General features: G+C 41.0%; 3 protein-coding genes across 7 annotated transcripts in view; 2 read left to right on the top strand and 1 right to left on the bottom strand.

The window, feature by feature from the left end:
* Positions 1 to 423: 423 nt before the first annotated feature.
* On the bottom strand, positions 424 to 4572 carry LOC109910150 (PDZ domain-containing protein 11). 3 transcript variants are annotated; one of them, XM_031797918.1, is made up of 6 exons: positions 4472 to 4572; positions 1614 to 1717; positions 1358 to 1498; positions 1073 to 1180; positions 864 to 924; positions 424 to 703 (listed from the first exon to the last, which is right to left on the bottom strand). In XM_031797918.1, exons 2-6 carry the CDS (start codon positions 1704 to 1706, stop codon positions 669 to 671), a joined length of 438 nt encoding a protein of 145 aa, XP_031653778.1. In that variant the 5' UTR covers positions 1707 to 1717; positions 4472 to 4572; the 3' UTR covers positions 424 to 668. The 3 variants fall into 3 exon arrangements, with proteins under 3 accessions (XP_031653778.1, XP_020364882.1, XP_031653777.1); XM_020509293.2 differs by lacking the exon at positions 4472 to 4572 and adding an exon at positions 3655 to 3761 and having other exon boundaries at positions 1082 to 1180; XM_031797917.1 differs by lacking the exon at positions 4472 to 4572 and adding an exon at positions 3655 to 3730.
* Positions 4573 to 5348: 776 nt separating this feature from the next.
* On the top strand, positions 5349 to 18024 carry gdpd2 (glycerophosphodiester phosphodiesterase domain containing 2). Of its 2 annotated transcripts, none has more exons than XM_031798638.1 (15): positions 5349 to 5441; positions 8172 to 8475; positions 11765 to 11868; positions 11966 to 12059; positions 12140 to 12199; positions 12352 to 12450; positions 12822 to 12915; positions 13273 to 13418; positions 14570 to 14652; positions 14810 to 14969; positions 15137 to 15340; positions 15442 to 15590; positions 16405 to 16552; positions 16805 to 16887; positions 17560 to 18024. In XM_031798638.1, exons 2-15 carry the CDS (start codon positions 8389 to 8391, stop codon positions 17630 to 17632), a joined length of 1584 nt encoding a protein of 527 aa, XP_031654498.1. In that variant the 5' UTR covers positions 5349 to 5441; positions 8172 to 8388; the 3' UTR covers positions 17633 to 18024. The 2 variants fall into 2 exon arrangements, with proteins under 2 accessions (XP_031654498.1, XP_020364883.2); XM_020509294.2 differs by having other exon boundaries at positions 5375 to 5550.
* Positions 18025 to 18999: 975 nt separating this feature from the next.
* The window catches only part of LOC109864740 (disks large homolog 3), a 140334-nt gene continuing 139479 nt past the window's right edge, over positions 19000 to 19854 (top strand). Inside the window, exon 1 of one of the 2 annotated variants that reach the window (XM_031797385.1) lies at positions 19000 to 19218. In XM_031797385.1, the coding sequence (XP_031653245.1) occupies positions 19203 to 19218 (16 nt within the window). In that variant the 5' untranslated portion in view covers positions 19000 to 19202. The remainder of the gene's footprint in view (positions 19219 to 19854) is intronic. The other variant, XM_031797390.1, reaches the window with a different exon arrangement.

Genomic DNA, 19854 nt, shown 5'->3' on the forward strand with positions numbered 1-19854 from the left:
GGCAACATTGAAGAATCCCAAATATAAAATATATTTTGATTTGTTCAACACTTTTTTGCTAACTACATGATTCCATATGTGTTATTTCATAGTTTTGATGATTTCACTATTATTCTACAATGTAGAAATAGTACAAATAAAGAAAAAACGTGGAATGAGTAGGTGCTTCCAAACTTTTGACTGGTACTGTATATATAAACAAATTATTATAATAATAATAAAACACCTGGTTTTCTGAGTAAGCTTTCTAATTATTATGACATGTATTTGATCTGTGCATGTGCCAGCACCGGAAGCGCAAGTCCCCCTCTTATGCTCGAGTGAAGTGAGTTCGGAAAAACTGAAAGTATTCATTTTAGAAATAGTTTTGACATACACAAACGTTACATATCCGAACTCCAAATCAAATAGTCTTCGCAAAAATAACATGGTCACTGTGGTAGGTTTTATTTTGATTGCCGATTTTCTTTATTTCTCAAAAGTCCCATCAGGTAGCCTGATTTCAGATGTGTTCATGTAAACAGGATTATTTGGGATATTGTTATTCTTGCAAAGCATGTAAACATTTTAAATGAACTATTATATTAACCTTACTATCCACAATAATCATATTATTATGTGCATGTAACCATACTGTTTCTCACTCTCCCGTGGAACCTTCCTGTCACCTAGTGCACAGTCCTCTCCTTCTGTCTCTGGTAGTCTATGAGAAACAGGAAGTAACATAACAACCATTCAAATAAACTTCACAGGTTGCAGAGGTGACATAATAAGGTATAAACATGAATGGCAACGTTTACAGTAGATACAATTTAGGCACTTTCTTAATATTACATGGCGGAGCAGGTGAAAGCAACGCTTACTGTAGGGAAAGAAGCGCAACCTCATCAGAATCTCCCTGGCAGTCTTCAGAATCTCTACAGCCTGAGAGGAGACGAAACAATTTCTATGAGAAATGTATTCCGAAAACAATGAGCCTTTTTTTAAACACAAGTTAGTGTTGAGGTTCAAAATAAAGGAATTTATCAAAAGGTGTAGTGTTGTGTGTATAGTGTTGTATGGTCTACAGTACATCACAGACCCTCGAGTGCTCTATGTCCTGGAAGTCCGCCTCATTGACAGACAGCACCTGATCTCCCTCCTGGAGCCCTGCCCTGTGGGCGTCCGAATCTGGGACCACCTAGCAACATACACACAAAGAGATTAAGGAGAAGGGAGATTACTGACTAAAAGAAAAAGCAAAAACATATATTTAAAAACAATGAAAGTGTCTGAAAAGTGTAGGCTAGCTAGATCAGCACTCATTGGGCAGTTGCACCAGTCTCAGCCTCAGCCTCTTTCTCTCTCTCACACACACCTTGGAGATGAAGATGCCCAGCTGGGAGGCCTTTCCCCCACGGATGTTGAAGCCTAGCTGTGCCCCTGGAGGTTTCTTCAACACAATGGTGCGTGGCAGGAACTGGGTCAGCTCATTGTTGTAGTCAGGATGGTGGATCCGCTACACCGACAGACAGGACACAGAGGGAACATCATTGAAGATCTGAGGTGGCAGTGAACTAGACTGGCTGTTGACAGTGTTATGACAAGTTATGGATGTCATCTCAGGCTCATACCTCCTGAGGGGCTATCCATGCTGGGGGACTCTCATAAGAAGGTAAAAAGACCACAGGGAGTTGGTAGTCATCATATGGGATTTTTTGGTCCATGGTTTCAAAACCTATTGGTTCAAAAAAGACATAGGCAATGATAATTTCTGCATGCAATAGTCTCCAAAACAAAATGTTACGTTTCTTAGGGGGCTGTGTGGGATAGGAGGGTTTTAATGGGGAACAATTACCGGTCAGGTGCGCTCCATGGTTTTTGCGTCCCTGATTAATTAGCGAATCACAATTTTGGGGTGCACCTGGCATTTTGGGGTGGGGGGTTTACAGTGGCGAAGAAAAAGGGAAACAAGAGAAGTTAAGCTATGTTGGGAAATAGGAAACCACTAGACTCATTATTAGTCGGAGTGAGGGTTTTGGATCAATGCTACTTGGGGAATCCGTTTAACGTCTCCAGGAAAATCTGGAATGTGTTGGAATCGGTGAGAGTCACAAGAAGTGGTCTCATTTAGATTTTTTTGTTCATTTGTGGTGCAGAAGAAGCTTGTTTATAGAAAACAACAAAAAATATATGAGTGGAATGTTTCCTGTATGTAAATAAAGGCAGAGGATGTTACTGAAGACATTGATGGAGTGGTTGGTGCATGTTGACTGACCTGGAAAAAATGTATTAACTTCATTCATGCTACTGTACTTTGGGGAAGAGTCTCTCTCTTCTCGTATAAAGTTAGGATTCACGAAATCCCTTGTAAGAGCTTTTGTGCACAAGCCCCTTCAGCTTCATGAATGTAAAAGATTTGGCCATGTGTCAAGGGTGTGCAGAAGAGAAGAGTATCGTATGCCAGATGAAGTGAAATGCTGCAACTGTGGAAGTCAACATGCACCTGAATTCCTGGGGTCCCGTGTTTAGGGTGAAGGAGAATGAGGTGGCGAGGGTAAGGAGTGTTCAGCGTGTCTCCTATCTGGAGGCGGTGAGATTGGAAGGAACGATTGGGGGGGAAGAAACAAATGGTAGTTCTCATCAACCAAGGGATAGTGAAATGCTACATGTTTAAAAAGGTGGGCTTTGTATTGTTTATTGCAATGGTCATAAACTGAACAGCACAAGTGGAGAGAAGAAGTCTAAGAAAATTGGAATCATTGTGAAATGCTGCTGAACGTTTTTTGGGACTTCGTGAACTCACAGCCCAGGCTGTGCAAAAAATCCTGTCTGTGAATGTTCCGCCATGACAGGCCTCTGCTGATCCTGTTTTTATTTTATTTTACAAGGCAAGTCAGTTAAGAACAAATTCTTAATTTCAATGACAGCCAAGGAACAGTGGGTTAACTGCCTGTTCAGGGGCAGAACTACAGATTTGTACCTTGTCAGCTCAGGATTTGAACTTGCAACCTTACTAGTCCAACACTCTAACCACTAGGCTACCCTGCCGCCCCTGTGTAGGGATGTATTTTGAAGTGGAATGAGATTGAAGAAGTGGGATGGGTTTTCTTAGTTGACATGTTTAATTTTGTATGATGTCGTTTTTCCCCATTTCCCGCAATGTTTTTGTTGTTGTTTCTTATTCAATACACCGTCCAGCTGATGGCGGTAATACACCATCAACATTGAATACCGTTGAACCCCATCGAAGAAGAATATAAAGAAGATGATTTCCAGAAATGTGATTCTGGGCAGCAGAGATTACAGACGCACGGAAGACAATTTAGCTGAATACACAATATGACAGTATTCACAGGAGGTTTGCCTTAAACAATGCAATTTCACAAGCAATAAGTGGGTCACTAAATATTGAATAGGAACTTGAATCATATTCAATTCCAATAACGGTAGGAGCTCAGCCATTATTAGTAGCAGCATTTTTCATGATAGAAACAGCAACCTGTTTTAACATTTGTTGTTAGCTAGCTACAGTAGCCGGTGATGACAAAATACTGCAAGTGTAGCAAGTAAATTACAGATTACATTAAATGTTACAATGAATCCAAAACCTAAACATTTGTTTTATTGTCATGGCCTCTAGCTAGCTACAAATAGCAACAACAAAGATCTTACCAGGCTAAAAAGACAATTTCCCTTTCAAACAAACGCTCTGCTGGCGCATTATAATCATCGATGCAATGGATGCGCATGTGCACTTACAGAGAGCCCCGCTGTAATATATAGACTCTATAATAAGAGTATGAAAGTAGTTTACATAGAACCCAATTAAATAAATACAAGCATATTATATTTTTCATATTTGTTTCGAACATGGTCAAGTGCTCAGTTAAGATGCCGACATTCAGTGTATGTGTCCATAACATCTGCTCCAGATATAAGATATCAACCTATGTTGCTGTTGCACTTCAAGGTGTAGCCTAGCAGAGGACTGTAGTGGTCTGATGTGAGAATTAATCGTAATATCTTTGTAATTACATGTATTATGCCCCTATGGGATTCAGAATGTTCATACAGGGGTGTCCCCAGTACCCATATGACCCCCATATTTAAAACACACCAATTAGGCAAAACTCAAAATATAAACTGAACAGATATAGATTAAATGCAATAGCCCTATCATCCCTGTATACCTCCACTTCTACAAATGGTGCGGTGGAGAACTCAAACGCAGAGAGAAGGTAATATCGTACGTGAATCTATTTATTCCAACGACAGCGGAGACATGGACATGCCAACACTAGGGCGTAAGAAACCACCCGTCCAAAATACACAGGACTAAAACTGTCCGGAAAATAATGAGAATACACTTATACACCAACACCAAAATAACTTAGAACAAGCCAGCGGGCCTAGTGCCCTTAAATAGCCTACAAACAAACACTAACTCAAAACAGGTGTACCCAATAAACCCCAATAAACAGAAACAAACCGAAAGGGAATCGATGGCAGCTAATAGGCCGGCGACGATGTCCGCCGAGCGCCGCCGAACAGAAAGAGGCACCATCTTCGGCGAGATTCGTGACACCTCCTGTGAAAAACCCAGGTGTCTTTTTCCTTTGTAGCCCACATGTTCATCTTGGCCAATAGTAGATGAGCAAGTTATTTGTAAGACAATTTCCAACAGAAATAGAGCATGACATGCATTCTGTCGCGCTTTTAAGTGTGGTTAGGTAATGTTGCTGAAAGGGATTTAAGTCTCAGTAACAACTTCCACATGACAAGTTTTAAGTCGTGCTCAGTTCCCTTAAGCTTAATTGAACTGTTTTCGGAGCAGTAGTATTGACCTAAAGTTCTGTATGAAATAGTGCAGACGTCGCATACAGAAGCCCTAACGGTGTTCTAACACTATTAAAGGGATATTACACATTACACATTACACAATGACATATTGGTTTCCTTACCCTTTAAGCAGTCTATGTACAATGTATGACAGCACTCCATGCTTTGTTAGCATGTGGAAACCGTGCCAGGGAAACTAAACCAAAGCATGGATTGTTGTCTCACCTTGTCCATGGACTGCTTACAGGGTAAGGAAACCAACAAATCCTGTCGATGTATCGTTTTGTAATTTGGGTGAACTATCCCTATATAGGACTATCCATATATGAACTGTCCATTTATTTAGTCTATTGATGAGTTAGGCAATGTGAAAAACGTATCTGCCTCTACCCCTAGACATGTACATTCTACTTTACCTATACTATTAAAAATGCGCTCAAAGCATTTATCTGCAATTGTAGGTTACGTGCGTTCAGGCGACTTGCCTTCCTCCACGTACCCCTCCCCTTCCCTTACTACTTTAGAAACTTGAACCCATTCATTATGATTCATTTACATTCCGGGCACGGATTTCCACAAAGAACGGGAGTGGATGACAGAACAACAGACACAGAAAAGAGGTAACGAAATATAGTGGACTGGACTAGAAAAAGTTGATGAACAGAATATCACTGGCTGTTACAGTGTTGCAACACTACAAGAGAGACGCACACATTATGTTATCTCAAGGTATGGACTTGACTCCTTTTACTAGCCAATTGTATTTTAATGCGTTGTCAAATTAACTCAAATTGATTAATATATCTACATATTTCAACTAAATTGATTGACCAGGTTAAACACTGAGTTTGAACAGAGATAGTTATTCATGCTCAATGGTAAGTTGTTTTTAAACTTTGGTCAAATGAGGAGAACATGTGAAATGTCCTGTAATTGTAGATACAATACTTTATGTGGTTCTGATGCAGACAGACCACATTCTAAATAACAACATTCACCCAGTACAGGGTTTACCACAGAAAGGGTTCATAGTAGGCTTTCTGTCACTCAATTTTGTATGACATTTTATTACCTTTTTATGTCATCATGTGGGTTAATTAAATATTTTTTTACTTCAAATCCAGGACAGTTAAGCCACATTGAGGGATGCAATGGAAATGGACATAAATGTGGTAACAGGGCATTGTTACAATAAATTGTGAGACATTTCATTTTAAAGTCAAGCTCTCAAAGGTGGAACAATCAGGTCTGAATCAAACTCGTATATGTCTCAACCTTCTCACCACCATAGTATGAGAAAGTCATTATTGCTTAATGTGATGACAACTCTCAAAACATAACATCTATTGTCATGCCCAGGATCTTATGGATCATTACAACATGATAAATGTTGAAGGGGAAAAGGGCCATGCATGATTCCATTTCAAAGTTCTATTTAGAAAGGTAGGTGATAAACATGTTGGAATCTTGGCTCAAAATGTGTTTTTTTTCACCTTATCTGTTCTGATCAGTAACCCTTCCTTATTACCGTGTTGAATACCTGACTACCTGTGCCTACCCTCATCTTTCCAACAAACATTGATATGCTATGTACATTTTTTGCCAAGTCCCAGTGCTTGATGTGTGCCAAGTTGTGAATCGTGCCTTCTCACACTCTCAACACTGCCGAGTTTGTCTTGGCCTTCACATTACTATTGTTAAGAGTAAATGCTGCCTTATACAATTGTTTCAGAAACAGAGATGTTTCTTCTAACAAATATTTATTGTTTTTTAGGCCCATGCTTATTTTTTAGGCCCATGAACACTCTCCCTGTTGATTGTCAGATGGTTTTTATTCCATGTATTTATTTATTCTTCTTGTAATGGGGACATTTAAGATCACTAAAGTTCGTATTTAGTTTAGTGTGATCAACATAATGTTTAGCATTTGGGGATTTTCTGTAATAAACATCATTTCAAGTGATCTGTTTGTGGCCACTGGACTTGATACTGAATGTTATGGATTGTTCCTCAAATCTGTTGATAGTGATTGACGCCAGACTGGATGTACAAGGACCGAGAACACACTGATTATTCACTGTTGTATTGTATTATGCCATACCGTGGAGACTGTGTGATTCTGTAGCAGCTGACAGAGTCTCTTTTTCAAGGGAGCCCTGGCCAAGAAGTGGTAGGTTTAAAGGAGGTTTCCACCAAGCATCCTGAAATTCACTTCTGTGCCTACATTCTGTAGATGTGTAGGCATAGACAACTTACATTACAATGGCAAATGATCTGGTTTCCTGCTCAGATTTCTCTTGACTTTCACTTCTTTCCCATTGTCGACCTGTTCCTGTGATCATATGGTTCTCCTCAATCCAACCTGATTTTTAGAGAAGGGCTTTTGCTCAGCACAAAATACCTTCACACTATTTCATACTGGCCCCTCTCTATAAGTGTTGACTTTTTCTTTCTTTTTCTTAAATACTTATTTTGGATTATGGACTTGTGGACAAAATACCTATTCAAAACAAAATGTGTCAGGTCTGAAGTTTGCTTAACACACCTCAGCCCTTGACCAACAGTATACATTTGATTATCTGATACATATTAAAGGGCGAAAATCCAAAACAAATATAATAACTGACCAAGAACATTTGGCTTGTTTTTACAATCGGCTAATAGTTATTCATTTTCGAGGAAAGCTCAACGAGTGTTCTAACTTGATGAATTAACAGCTCATGCTTTAAAAAAGACTTTCCCGAAATGGATCAGTAGATGGTCTAATGTCAATTTGGTTTACAATGTGGTAGAACTCTTTTAAACTTTTCATGTGTTTTTAAAATTTTGTTTTTGTTATGTGGGCACTGGGCACCGTGCCCTAATTCAATATCATTACCCCAGTGAAGAGAATAAGGGGGTAGCAGGTTTACATGTATCTGCCCCAGCCTGTTCACTGAATATTCTTCCCTCACCTCCCTCATCCATCTTTAGCTCTCTTTGTAGAGTAATATTTCAATATTGTGAAGGCTTAATATCTCTGGTTTCATAAAAACAGGCCGCCAGTCCCCGAACTAATCCCCCGGTTGAAGTCTGTACATCTCTGCACTGCAACCCCCTGCTGACGATGAGCCCCCTCTTCCTTCTTCCTCTCCCTCCCTACTCCCACGGAACTGAGTGTCTTATGGTGGGACTTCACTCTCAGGCCTCTCCGTGGTACTCACAGAACCCCACAGGGTTGGCCATTGTCAGCAGCTCCCCAACTTAGAATTTCTATTCAGGAAGTTATTGAACAGGGATGGCCCTAATACTCACAGATATTCCCTGTTTTTCCCCTCACTCTTTTTTCTCTCTCCTCCTACACTGTGTAGGTTTAGAGTGGTGAGTCAGCCCACTGCGGAGCGGAGCCCCTCTCCTCACATACAGAGCTGCCAGACAAGGTGTTCTCCAGGAGTGTTGTCCCCCCCACCACTCTATCCAGCCCCTCAAGGCTGAGAGGATCAAATAACTACACAACAGGACCGACAGGATCCACACTCCTCTGGACAGGATATCCGAATAGTTGATAGTAAATGAGGAGGGGAGGTGATGATGTCTGAGGACAGCTGTGGCCGAAAATGCTGCAGGGTAATGTATAGCTGCAACTGGAGGCAGCCCAGTGAGAGGAAACGAAAAGTGAGTACTGTTGTGGACCCAGATTTAGATTTTTGGGTAGAATATAGCTATAGAACATACATTAAGATGATTAACATTTTTGGTTCTACTCATACATTACCATCATTATCCTCAACTTTGGTTTATATACTGTAATTCCATGTAGTTGTTTTAGTGACTTCTCCCAGGTGAGTCAGGCCTACATGTAAAAGTTAAAATCGCTTTGGTATGTGTTGTAATGTTAATCATCATCATCTATGTCATCACCTACGTCATCCTCATCGTCATCACCATCCAGCAACAGCAGTCACTAACATTCCATTGGACAGCATTCAGTGGATACATGAGGATGTTTCCCCTTTATAAACTCACTGTGGGTGTATAATCGGAAGCCTCTATTCCTAGGCATGTGAGATGTGGATGGATGTTATTGGAGAGGAATCCATTCATTCAGACCTGTTGTGTAAATAAGAGCAGGATAATTGGGAGGAGGGAGATTGTGGTACATATTAGAACATGTGAATATGTGCTAGGACTAATTGCTGAACTGAACTCACAGGCTGGGTAAAAGGTGATCTGGGACAGGACTACAAAGGGGACAAACCATTAGTGTCCAAGGGGAGGGGGGTTTCTGTTCGGACACAATTGAGGTTGGTTGAATGGTGGATGCTGGTGTGTTTGATGACTATTGATTCCCCCTAAGTGTGGTGGAATGGAACAGCAAGTGAAACCAAACATGAAGAGGCGTTGGAGGGGCTCATGACTCAAACATCCCAGAGGAAGCTGAGCCCCTTAGAAATACCAAATATACAGTGTACATAAACACACACTCACACAATCACAAACACAAAAACACACTTTTTAGGTCGACCAGCCACACAAGAAAACTCAATGAAGATGTACTTCTAAACCATAGCTAGGGGTTATATATACAGTGCATTCTGAAAGAATTCAGACCCCTTGACTTTGACCATATTTTGTTACGTTACAGCCTTATTCTAAAATTGATTAAATCGTCCCCCCCTCCATCATCAACCTACACACAATGCCCCATAATGACAAAGCAAAAACAGGTTTTTAGAAAGTTTTGCAAATGTATTAAATACTGAAATATCACATTTCCATAAGTATTCAGACACTTTATTCAGTACTTTGTTGAACAACCTCTCAAGCTCTGTCAGGTTGGATGGGGAGCGTCGCTGCACAGATATTTTCAGGTCTCTCCAGAGATGTTTGATCTGGTTCAAGTCCAGGCTATGGCTGGGCCACTCAAGGACATTCAGAGACTTGTCCTTAATCCTCTCCTGCGCTGTCTCGGCTGTGTGCTTAGGGTCGTTGTCCTGTTGGAAGGTGAACCTTTGCCCCAGTCTGAGGTCCTGAGCCCTCTGGGGAACATCGAGTCTCATAGCAAAGGGTCTGAATACTTACGTAAATCAGGTATTTCAGATAATATTTTTTTTTAACACATTACATTTGCATTCGGAAAGTATTCAGACCACTTCCCTTTTTCCACATTTTGTTAAATTACATCCGTGTTCTAAAATGGATTAAATAAAAACATTTCCTCATCAATCTACACACAGTACCCCATAATGACAAAGCAAAAATAGGTTTTTAGATTTTTTTTGCAAATGTATTAAAATAAAAAAAGACAGATATACCTTATTTACTTATTCAGACCCCTTGCTAAGAGACTTGAAATTGAGCTCAGGTGCATCCTGTTTACATTGATCATCCTTGATATGTTTCTACAACTTGATTGTAGTCCACTGTGGTAAACTCAATTGATTGGACATGATTTGGCAAGGCACACAACTGTCTATATAAGGACCCACAGTTGACAGTGCATGTCAGAGAAAATGAGATCGAGGGAATTGCCATGAGGTAAAAGGAATTGTCCGTAGAGCTCTGAGACAGGATTGTGTCGAGAAACAGATCAGGGGAAGGGTAACAAAACATTTCTGCAGCATTGAACGTCCCCAAGAACACAGTGGCCTCCATCATTCTTAAATGGAAGAAGTTTAGAACCACCAAGACTCTTCCTAGAGCTGGCCGCCCGGCCAAACTGAGCAATCGGGGAAGAAGGGCCTTGGTCAGGGAGGTCACCAAGAACCCGATGGTCACTCTGACAGAGCTCCAAAGTTCCTCTGTGGAGATGGGAAAACCTTCCAGAAGGACAACCATCTCTGCAGCACTCCACCAATCATCCATTTATGGTAGAATGGCCAGACGGAAGCCAATCCTCAGTAAAAGGCAGATGACAGCCCGCTTGGAGTTTCCCAAAAGGCACCTAACGGACTCTCAGACCATGAGAAACAAGATTCTCTGGCTGATGAAACCAAGATTGAACTCTTTGGCCTGAATGCCAAGCGTCATGTCTGGAGGAAATATGGCACCATCCCTACAGTGAAGCATGGTGGTGGCAGCATCATGCTGTGGGGATGTTTTTCAGTGGCAGGGACTAGGAGACTTGGCAGGATTGGGGGAAAGATGAACTGAGCAAAGTATAGAGAGATCCTTGATGAAAACCTTCTCTAGAGCACTCAGGACCTCAGACTGGGGTAAAGGTTCATCTTCCAGCCGGACAATGACTCTAAGCACACAGACAACGTAGGAGTTGCTTTGGGACAAGTCTCTGAATGTCCTTGAGTGGCCCAGCCAGAGCCCAGCCTTGAACCCAATCGAAAATCTCTGGAGAGACCTGAAAGTAGCTTTGCAGTGACGCTCCCCATCCAACCTGACACAGCTTGAGAGGACCAGCAGAGAAGAATGCTGAAATATGGGTGTGCCGAGCTTGTAGTGTCCTACCCAAGAAGAATTTAGGATGTAATCTCTGCCAAAGGTGCTTCAACAAAGTACTGAGTAAAGGGTCTGAGTACTTATGTAAATGTGATATTTCCATTTATTTTATTTTATATAAATGTGCAAAGATTTCTAAAATCCTGTTTTTGCTCTGTCATTATGGGGTATTGTGTGTAGATTGATGACGGAAAAAACGATTGAATACATTTTAGAATAAGGCTGTAACGTAGCAAAATGTGGAAAAAGTCAATGGGTCTGAATACTTTCCGAATGCACTGTATATGATTATTTTCACCTGTACCCCGGAGATGAATCTAATTAATTGGATTAAGTTATGCGTACAGTTTCTGACTGTCGAAACAACCTGTACACACACTTTTAATTGTATCCTGGAAGGTAAGTGTTTTCCTGACAAACAAGTTTAGTAATCAATGAGTTCTTCCAAAGTGAGTAAAAACTTGAACAGGTTTAGAGTTCCAGCAGTAATGATGAACTCTCCTTGCTATAGTGTTCCTGCTGCTGGTTGTCGGTCCTTACCGCTGTGTCCCTGCTCACTCTCTTCTGGATGTACGTCTGTCTGATGGCTTTCAATGACCGTGAGGATGTCAACTGGTGAGCTTGGTCATATAGCTTCGGACACACGCACGCACACACACACACATACATTGACAGACCCTGTGATCTTCTACCCTCTTTTGTCCCCTACCAGGAAGGCCTTTTCCATTCTTAAACTGTGGGTGAACTGGTTCATGGTGCTGATCATTATCGCTGCCGTACTGACCGTCTACTGCATCCTGCTACTGGTGAGGGAGACAATTCATATACCTATCAATGTATTTATGTAGTTTACATTAGCTGTGTTGTAATGGCTGTTTAATTGCAGGTATTTGCACTGGTCCAACTTGCCTTGAAAGAGCCTTTGGACTTACACTGTCTACACAAGGTATTAGGAATATTATGTGTTGCTGGAATGTTTCCCTCTGCACGTGTTACAAGAACATGAATGATAATAGCATAGATGATTAACAATATTAACTAACCTAGGTATGATCTGTATTGATTGCATTGTGTTGTCTTGTGGTTTGCTCTGCACAGTTGTTCCTGTTTTTAGGTGTGGTCTTCATCGCCCTGGGCACCACTGGAATAAGCCTACAGTGGAAAAAAGAGTGGCACACTGTTCTCTTGTCATTACAGGTATAGTAAGGCTAAAGTATTGCAGCATGGAACCGTCTTTTAGGTGTGTGGGTGTGTGTGTGGGTGTGCGCGCGGCGGTGAGAATGTTAGAGCTATAGTGAGATGTGAAGCAGTTTTTGGGGCGGCAGGTAGCCTAGTGGTCAGAGCGTTGAGGCAGTAACTGAAAGGTTGCTCGATCAAATCCCCGCGCTGACAAGGTAAAAATCGGTCGTTCTGCTCCAGAACAAGGCAGTTAACCCACTGTTCCTAGGCCGTCATTGTAAATAAGACTTTGTTCTTTACTGACTTGCCTAGTTAAATAAAGGTTAAATAAAAAAAGAATAAATGCGTTTGGGGTCAGATCTTTGGTATGTAACATTGATCTCCCTCAGGCCACGGCTCCATTCCTACAGATGGGAGGGGTTGGAGCCCTGACCTTGGTAAGCTGCCTGGTGTTCCAGTGTTTCCAAAGGACCCGCAGAATAGGTCAGTGCTGATACTGAACTCCTCCAATAGAAATACACAAACACTCACCATGACATCAATAATATGAGACATACAGTAGCCTACACACCCATATACAGGTATATTAGTTCAATAGAATTGAGTTCTGTGAAAACTGGGCGGCACTTAACCCTAATTGCGCATGTAAGTCGCTCTGGATAAGAACGTCTGCTAAATGACTAAAGCGTAAATGTAATGTAAAATGAAAGATTATACCAGCTGGATCAACTAATTCAGTTGACTAAATGCAGCGTCTTCTTTCCCTGCCTTTCTCTATTCACAACAATAGTTCAAGTATGAAGGTTTCATTTGTTAACCTGTGTCTGTTTGTGTCCCCAGCCTCTAAGATCCTCATCATGGTAGTGTTTGCTGGCGTGTCGGTGGCAATCTTCCTCAGCCCCCTCCTCATCCAATCCCCTTGTCTGGTGGAGGAGAAACAGCTGCCCCCTAAACCTGCCCTCATTGGTCATCGCGGAGCACCAATGGTGAGGAAGTGCATCCTGCTCAGTCTATTTCTCATACCCTACATTAGTTATATTGCCTCAATATTAAAGGTCTAAGCTGGAAAACACAAAGTACCGAAAGTTGATTGAGTACCTTACTCATACATTGGATAAGGCTTTATTACATAGCTACAAGACCATCATCCAAAAATGGCTTATGTGTTAACATTTGACTGTTGTCATAAATTCCATAATCCTACCTTATGATTCAGTAGGCTAACGGATAAATCATCATATAGTGTAGATACAGTATAACCAAATGACTTTAGGATTAGTGTTTACATTGCACTGAGCACATATCCCCCTATTTCCATCACTTGCCAGTATATCAGAGGGCTTGAACTCAACATTCCCTCTAACCTCCATCTGACTGCCGTGCAGAAGAAATGTGAGCCTGCACAAAGAAGCACGAGATTGAACTTCGCTCAACTTTTTAACGATTTAGTATGCAAAACTAACTGCAAGATATTTTCTTGTAGAAAGAGTGCATTGGAGTAGGATTGTATTTCAGTAGACATTGTATTTTGAGACAGTCTTGAATAACCTAAGTAGTCAATAGGCAGAGTGTAGCATAATTTGTCTGATTCTCTGTAATGATGGTATGAAGTTTGATGTCAAGCCTGCATGTTTTTCTTTCCAAAAGTCTCATGGACTGTATAGGCATTGCACACCACACATTGGTTGCTACTGTAGGCTGAATGATAGAACAGCTATTTCCATGTTAAAATGTTATGGGAAGCATTTTTCTTCATAATTTTTTTATGGTAGGCTGCTCTGGTAGGCCGACATTATGATCAAATAGCCACAGTAGCCTACTTGGCCACTGTTAAAACTGTAAGTTAAAGTGGGTACAGCCTCAGTGTTCACCGTAAAGCACGCCGGAAGTTGTACAGAATTTGACAAAGTTCAAGTTTGTGGTTCAGCAGACCTGAAATTTGCTCAGTGCTGAATTTTTTTTGAGGGAACATTGCTGTCCAGTCATGTTGAGGGCCCCACATGGCATGTCGCTCTGCCCCTATTATGTTGCTCCACTCTTCTCTACTATCTCCACCATAGGCCCATTCATCTGAACTGTGCCATCTGTATTTAGCACAGGAGTGTTTCTCACACATCTGTCCTCTCTCTGTGTTCAGCTAACCCCAGAGAACACCCTGATGTCGTTCAGGAGGAGTGTGGGGTGCCACGTGATCGCCTTTGAGACGGACGTGCAGCTCAGGTACCCGGGGGACTAAGGCTGCTTCATCTTTACATAAACGTTGCAGAGTCAAACAGCACTGCTGTTTGAAATTGTTTTCAGTTTAATAATAATAACACGTGGGATTTATATAGCGCTTTTCAGAGACGCAGTTTATTGACATTTCTTCCTTCCCCAGTAAGGACAGAGTTCCTTACCTGATGCATGACCACGGAAGCCATTTCCTGAGGAGGACTACAGATGTTCTACATAAGTTCCCTGGGAAAGACTTCAACCACAGCACAAACCTCACCTGGGAGGAGCTACAGGAATTAAACGCTGGTGATTGGTTCCTGAAGGTATCCAATTTCACAAGCCTCCCTTGTATGTTGTAGTTGGAAATCATTTCAGAAGGTTTACTTGAAAATTCCTTATATACTGTAGATCCTTTACATTTTGATTACGATTTGAACTCTACCAACTCATTGACATAATGACATCCATACTATGGATGTCTTCCTTTCAGACAGATCCGTTCTGCTCAGTCTCCCAGCTCTCAGAGCAGGAGAAGAAGACAGCTGGGAACCAGAGTGTTCCCTCCCTTCTACAGTTGCTGGACCTAGCCAAGACTCATAACACCTCTGTCATCTTTGACCTAAAAAATAACGACAACAATGACACTATCGACACCGTGAACACCATCCTCAAATCTGGCATCCCCCAAGACCTGGTGAGTAGAATGTCTATCAGTATCACTGCTTTATCATTCCTGTCCTGTGTAGTTAGTCTTATTACAGTTGTATGACAGTGTTTTTTGACGTTTCTCTCTAGATCCTCTGGCTTCCCCCCAAACACAGGGTGGATGTGAGGGAGGTCGCACCAGGGTTCATACAGGTCTACAACGATGTGTCTGATATGGACCTTGACAGAGGAGACCATCTGAATGTCAAATACAGTGCTTTGAGTGCCACAGAGATTTGGTGAGTAGCCTCCTTCAAAGCGCCCTTGCTTTTCTCAGAGCTGTAGACAAATAAACCTTAATTCCAGAACCACATTCTACTCTTCCTGTGCTGACTGACTGCTGCAGGGCAAACAATAGTGTCACAATGAAAAGTGTTGGTGTGCTGAGACAAAGAACTGGCATTGTTGTAGATGGAGACACACGCTGCTTCAGTGAAGAATGAGACTCATATCATGTTTTCACCCAGGTGTGTTTTTTAATGGCTGAGAGCCCAGTAGTGAAACTTTCCCATGGGATGATAGTTTCTGTTGGTTTAGTGAAACGAAGATGATAGGAAAGTGTTGTCTGAACAGACATGATGTGTGCTTTAATAGTATGACATGTTATGATTGATCACTCCTGTCTGTAGTTGTCACATTTGTCGTAATAAATGTCGGACCAAGTCGCAGCGAATGTTGAGTTTCAAATTAAGTGAAACTAAATAAACAAATAAACAATAAACTAACAATGAACCGTGACTACAGAGGTGCTACGTGCACCAACTCAAAACAATATCCCATAACACACAGGTGGAAAAAATGCTACTTAAGTATGATCCCCAATTAAAGACAACGATAGCCAGCTGCCTCTAATTGGGAATCATACTAAAACACCAACATAGAAAAAACTAACTAGAACCCCACATAGAAAATATAAACTAGACTAAACCCCTAGTCATACCCTGACCTACTCTACCATAGAAAAAAAAGGCTTTCTATGGTCAGGACGTGACAGTAGTCTTTGAGAAGTGTCATGTTTGCTGAGTTGTGTTTTTGTGTGTTTCCGTGTGCCAGGGAGCTTAGGAGCAGGAATGTGTCAGTGAACCTGTGGGTGGTGAATGAACCATGGCTCTTCTCTCTGCTGTGGTGCTCGGGGGCCAACTCTGTGACCACCAACGCCTGCTCCCTCCTACAGGACATGACCCAGCCTGACTGGACAATGGTGAGGGACTCACATCAAACCTCTCTTCTTCACTCTTCCATAGACACTCCCTCTTCAAAAGTCAACTTTTGTAATTTTGTAAAATTGTAATTCTCACAAAGTCAATGTTGTGTTTGAACATTAGCTAGCATATATTATGATATCTATGTGTAGCATTGAACTTGACATTTTGTTGTTCAATGCTGTGTTTTTAATCTTGTGCGCGATCTATGGGTCATATGAATGTACCTACTAGGTGTGTATGTGTTTCAGAGACCTGATAGATACAGAATGATATGGATCACAGTGGACCTGGGGTCATTGCTCATAATGGTCACACTGTTCATTTTACAGAGGTGAGTAGAACACTACCATTGTTTGTAAAAGACAATGGAAACAGTGTATGTCATTTGATTACTTGATTTGTTTCACTTTACTCTTATTCTTTGGAAATGATGCTTTCTGAGTCATGCCACAGGTGGGTTTTGCTAGTAGACATTGCAATTGATCAATATGGAACAATTCAAATTGATTGCCCTTTTTTTTATCAATGTTTACAGTAATTATGTATGGTACTAACTACTAAGATAATTGCTATCTATGTATCCTGTATTATGAATCTTTAAGATTGCTATTGTTAACTTTGATATGGGACTGATATATTATGTCACGCTCTCTTACCGTAATACATGTCATTCTTGACTTGATGGTTTAAATAATTTAATCTGTAGTGTAGTGATTGCCTTAATGACATGCAAAGATAAGAACTGCTGTATTTGTCCTTACGGTCACATAAACTAGGATGTACAAGGGCATCATATAAAGAATCTTTTAAATGTGTTAATTAACCTTTATTTAACTAGGCAAGTCAGTTAAGAACAAATTCTTATTTAGAATGACGGCCAACCCCAGCTGAACCCTAACCGACTACGCTGGGCCAATTGTGCGCTGCCTTACGGTATACAGATGATGATGATGATACAGATGACGAAGTGGAATAATTATTTTGTGTGTGATTATCTCTGCAGGGAAAGAGAAGCAAAGAAAGGATTTTCCGGCTGGAATCAGAGAGAATTGTCCCTCTTCTTACCCTCTGAATAGTTTGATTGAAGCCGGAAACAGAACAGCCTGGATCCAGATACATCCAGATACAGTATTTAAAAAAAAAATGGTGGATCACAGAGTACATTTCACTTGCCTGACGACTCAAACTTGGGTGGCAGGTAGCCTAGTGGTTAGAGCGTTGGGCCAGTAATCGAAAGGTTGCTAGACCCAATCCCCGAGCTGACAAGGGAAAAATCTGTCATTCTGCCTCTGAACAAGGCAGTTAACCCACTGTTCCTAGGCTGTCATTGTAAATAAGATTTTGTTCTTAACTGACTTGCCTAGTTAAATAAATAAATAAACTGAATTATTCCGCTGCTCTGTTGTTCTCTACATACTTTCGTCTGACTGCCATTATTGAACTCGTTTGAGGTGATGTCATAATAAGAGGTGTTGTACAAAACAAAGTAATCAGCAATTGGATCATCTCTAACCAATCAGTAGCAAAGCCAATGATTGATTTTCAAACTTCAGCTTTACCCACGTGTGTTCTGGCTCTGGCACAGGCCCAGGCCCAACCCATCAGATTCAGGGAACGATTAGAATGTTTTTGCCATTATAGAAATTGTCATGGAGGTACTCGGATCCAGACTCATTGCAAAGAAGAAACTAACATCTATGGTCATGGCGTACCGGTTGGCCAGATGCAAGGAGTTTGGGTAGCCAGGCAAACATTTTACATTCGTCATGAGAATTTATGAACAAAGTTGTAAAGAGTATATTCTTACAGAAAATATATTTGTGTAACACTTTATTTGTTAAAATAAATAACACAACTGGTTCACTCTACACATCAAGTTTAATCTTATTTGGAAACTATTGGTGTTGCTGATAAATGTCAGCACTATTTCCAGTGCACTTAGGGTTACATTCTGAAGGAGAGATTTTCCAATCCAGATTTGACGTGTATGTGTTAATGAAATAAACGTTTTATGATGTTATGTATCTGTGTGAATTCTCTGCATAAAAAAATGTGCAGTAACACCTTGGAATGTGTTCAATCGCTAAAGGTGCGGCTCCTTGGAAATATGAAACTATCTTCTACAACCACTAGATGGCAGGTGTAACCACTTTTTGTGAGACGGTCAAATTCGAAGTGTCAAACTATTGAATATTTTTTGTTGGCTATATGAAAAGATCTAAAGGGAAGTGTTTTTCGACGATGATGATGGGGATAATTATGATTTAAGTCTAGCAAAAGTATCCCCCAAAAAACAAAAAATGTTTTAATTACGATTTTTCTGTTTATAGATCCCCATCTACAGTTATCAGATAATTAATCGAGGGTACCGAGGGTGACCCAGAAACACTTTCACTTTTTAACAGAATTTGCGGACCCGTCTCGTGCCAAATGGATTACAGCTGCTGCCGCTACAGTAACAGTTCAGTGTTGTGCGAATTTGGGAGTGTCTGTTTCGGTAGTAAAATTGAAAAATGCGGGATTAACCTAATTGTGGGGAGAATAACGGGGTACAAACATCAACTCTGTTAAATCTTTCTTCTGGTTTGTTTCGTTAGTTTTCGGCTTGCCTCGAATAGTTGTCCTCAGAATATTTTTCTTTACACCATGGTCCACAAATATGGTAAGTGCCTACATACATTTTCGTAAATGTTTTGTTTGTGTACAAGTTTTAAACGGTCGTAAACGTTTATTCGATACCGTTTTTAGAACATTTGGGTTTATTCGCTGTCATAGCCGAAAAGTATTGACAAGCAGAAAATTGCAGCAACGTATCCGTGTTTTTTCTCTCTCACTTTGTTGCCAACTATCAAGCCAGAATCGAATGAATTAAAGTTAGCTTGTACATTTTTGGAAGAGGCATGAAAACAGGAAGTATGTTTCCATGAATTCATATATACTGGCATGGAGCACTTTCACACTGCGATGGTAAGGGAAGTAGTTTAGTTTACTCATAATAAAATGTAGGTAGTTGTAGTAAAGCGAGTGAGGCACATCACAAGGCTGTTAATTACGCTACACCTCCCACCTGGCTTCGGTAAACAGCTGTGCACGCGCATGCATTCTACACTTAAGACTACTACTCCCTTTCCCTGCCCATAGCAGCACCAACAGTTAGAGAAACTCTTCAACAATGAACAAAGCTATGCACCAACTCTATCCTTGTGCTTTGAGCCTGACAATTGTACAATAGCCTATGACATGAGTGTGCCCGATAAAACCATAATTTGAGGCTTTTCCTAGCATGCATTTAGGCTTG

Source organism: Oncorhynchus kisutch, linkage group LG19, assembly GCF_002021735.2.
Source record: "Oncorhynchus kisutch isolate 150728-3 linkage group LG19, Okis_V2, whole genome shotgun sequence".
Classification (NCBI taxonomy): Eukaryota; Metazoa; Chordata; class Actinopteri; order Salmoniformes; family Salmonidae; genus Oncorhynchus; species Oncorhynchus kisutch.

Excerpts from the sequence above, each read along its gene's own strand:
- gdpd2 (XM_031798638.1), top strand. The coding sequence starts at position 8,389 with ATGATGTCTGAGGACAGCTGTGGCCGAAAATGCTGCAGGGTAATGTAT. Across the intron at positions 12,060-12,139 it reads TCTACTGCATCCTGCTACTG|GTATTTGCACTGGTCCAACT; the intron begins GTGAGGGAGACA and ends GTTTAATTGCAG. Across the intron at positions 15,591-16,404 it reads TTGAGTGCCACAGAGATTTG|GGAGCTTAGGAGCAGGAATG; the intron begins GTGAGTAGCCTC and ends TCCGTGTGCCAG.
- LOC109910150 (XM_031797918.1), bottom strand. The coding sequence starts at position 1,706 with ATGGACCAAAAAATCCCATATGATGACTACCAACTCCCTGTGGTCTTT. Across the intron at positions 1,499-1,613 it reads CATGGATAGCCCCTCAGGAG|CGGATCCACCATCCTGACTA; the intron begins GTATGAGCCTGA and ends CTGTCGGTGTAG. Across the intron at positions 704-863 it reads GTTGCGCTTCTTTCCCTACA|ACTACCAGAGACAGAAGGAG; the intron begins GTAAGCGTTGCT and ends TGTTTCTCATAG.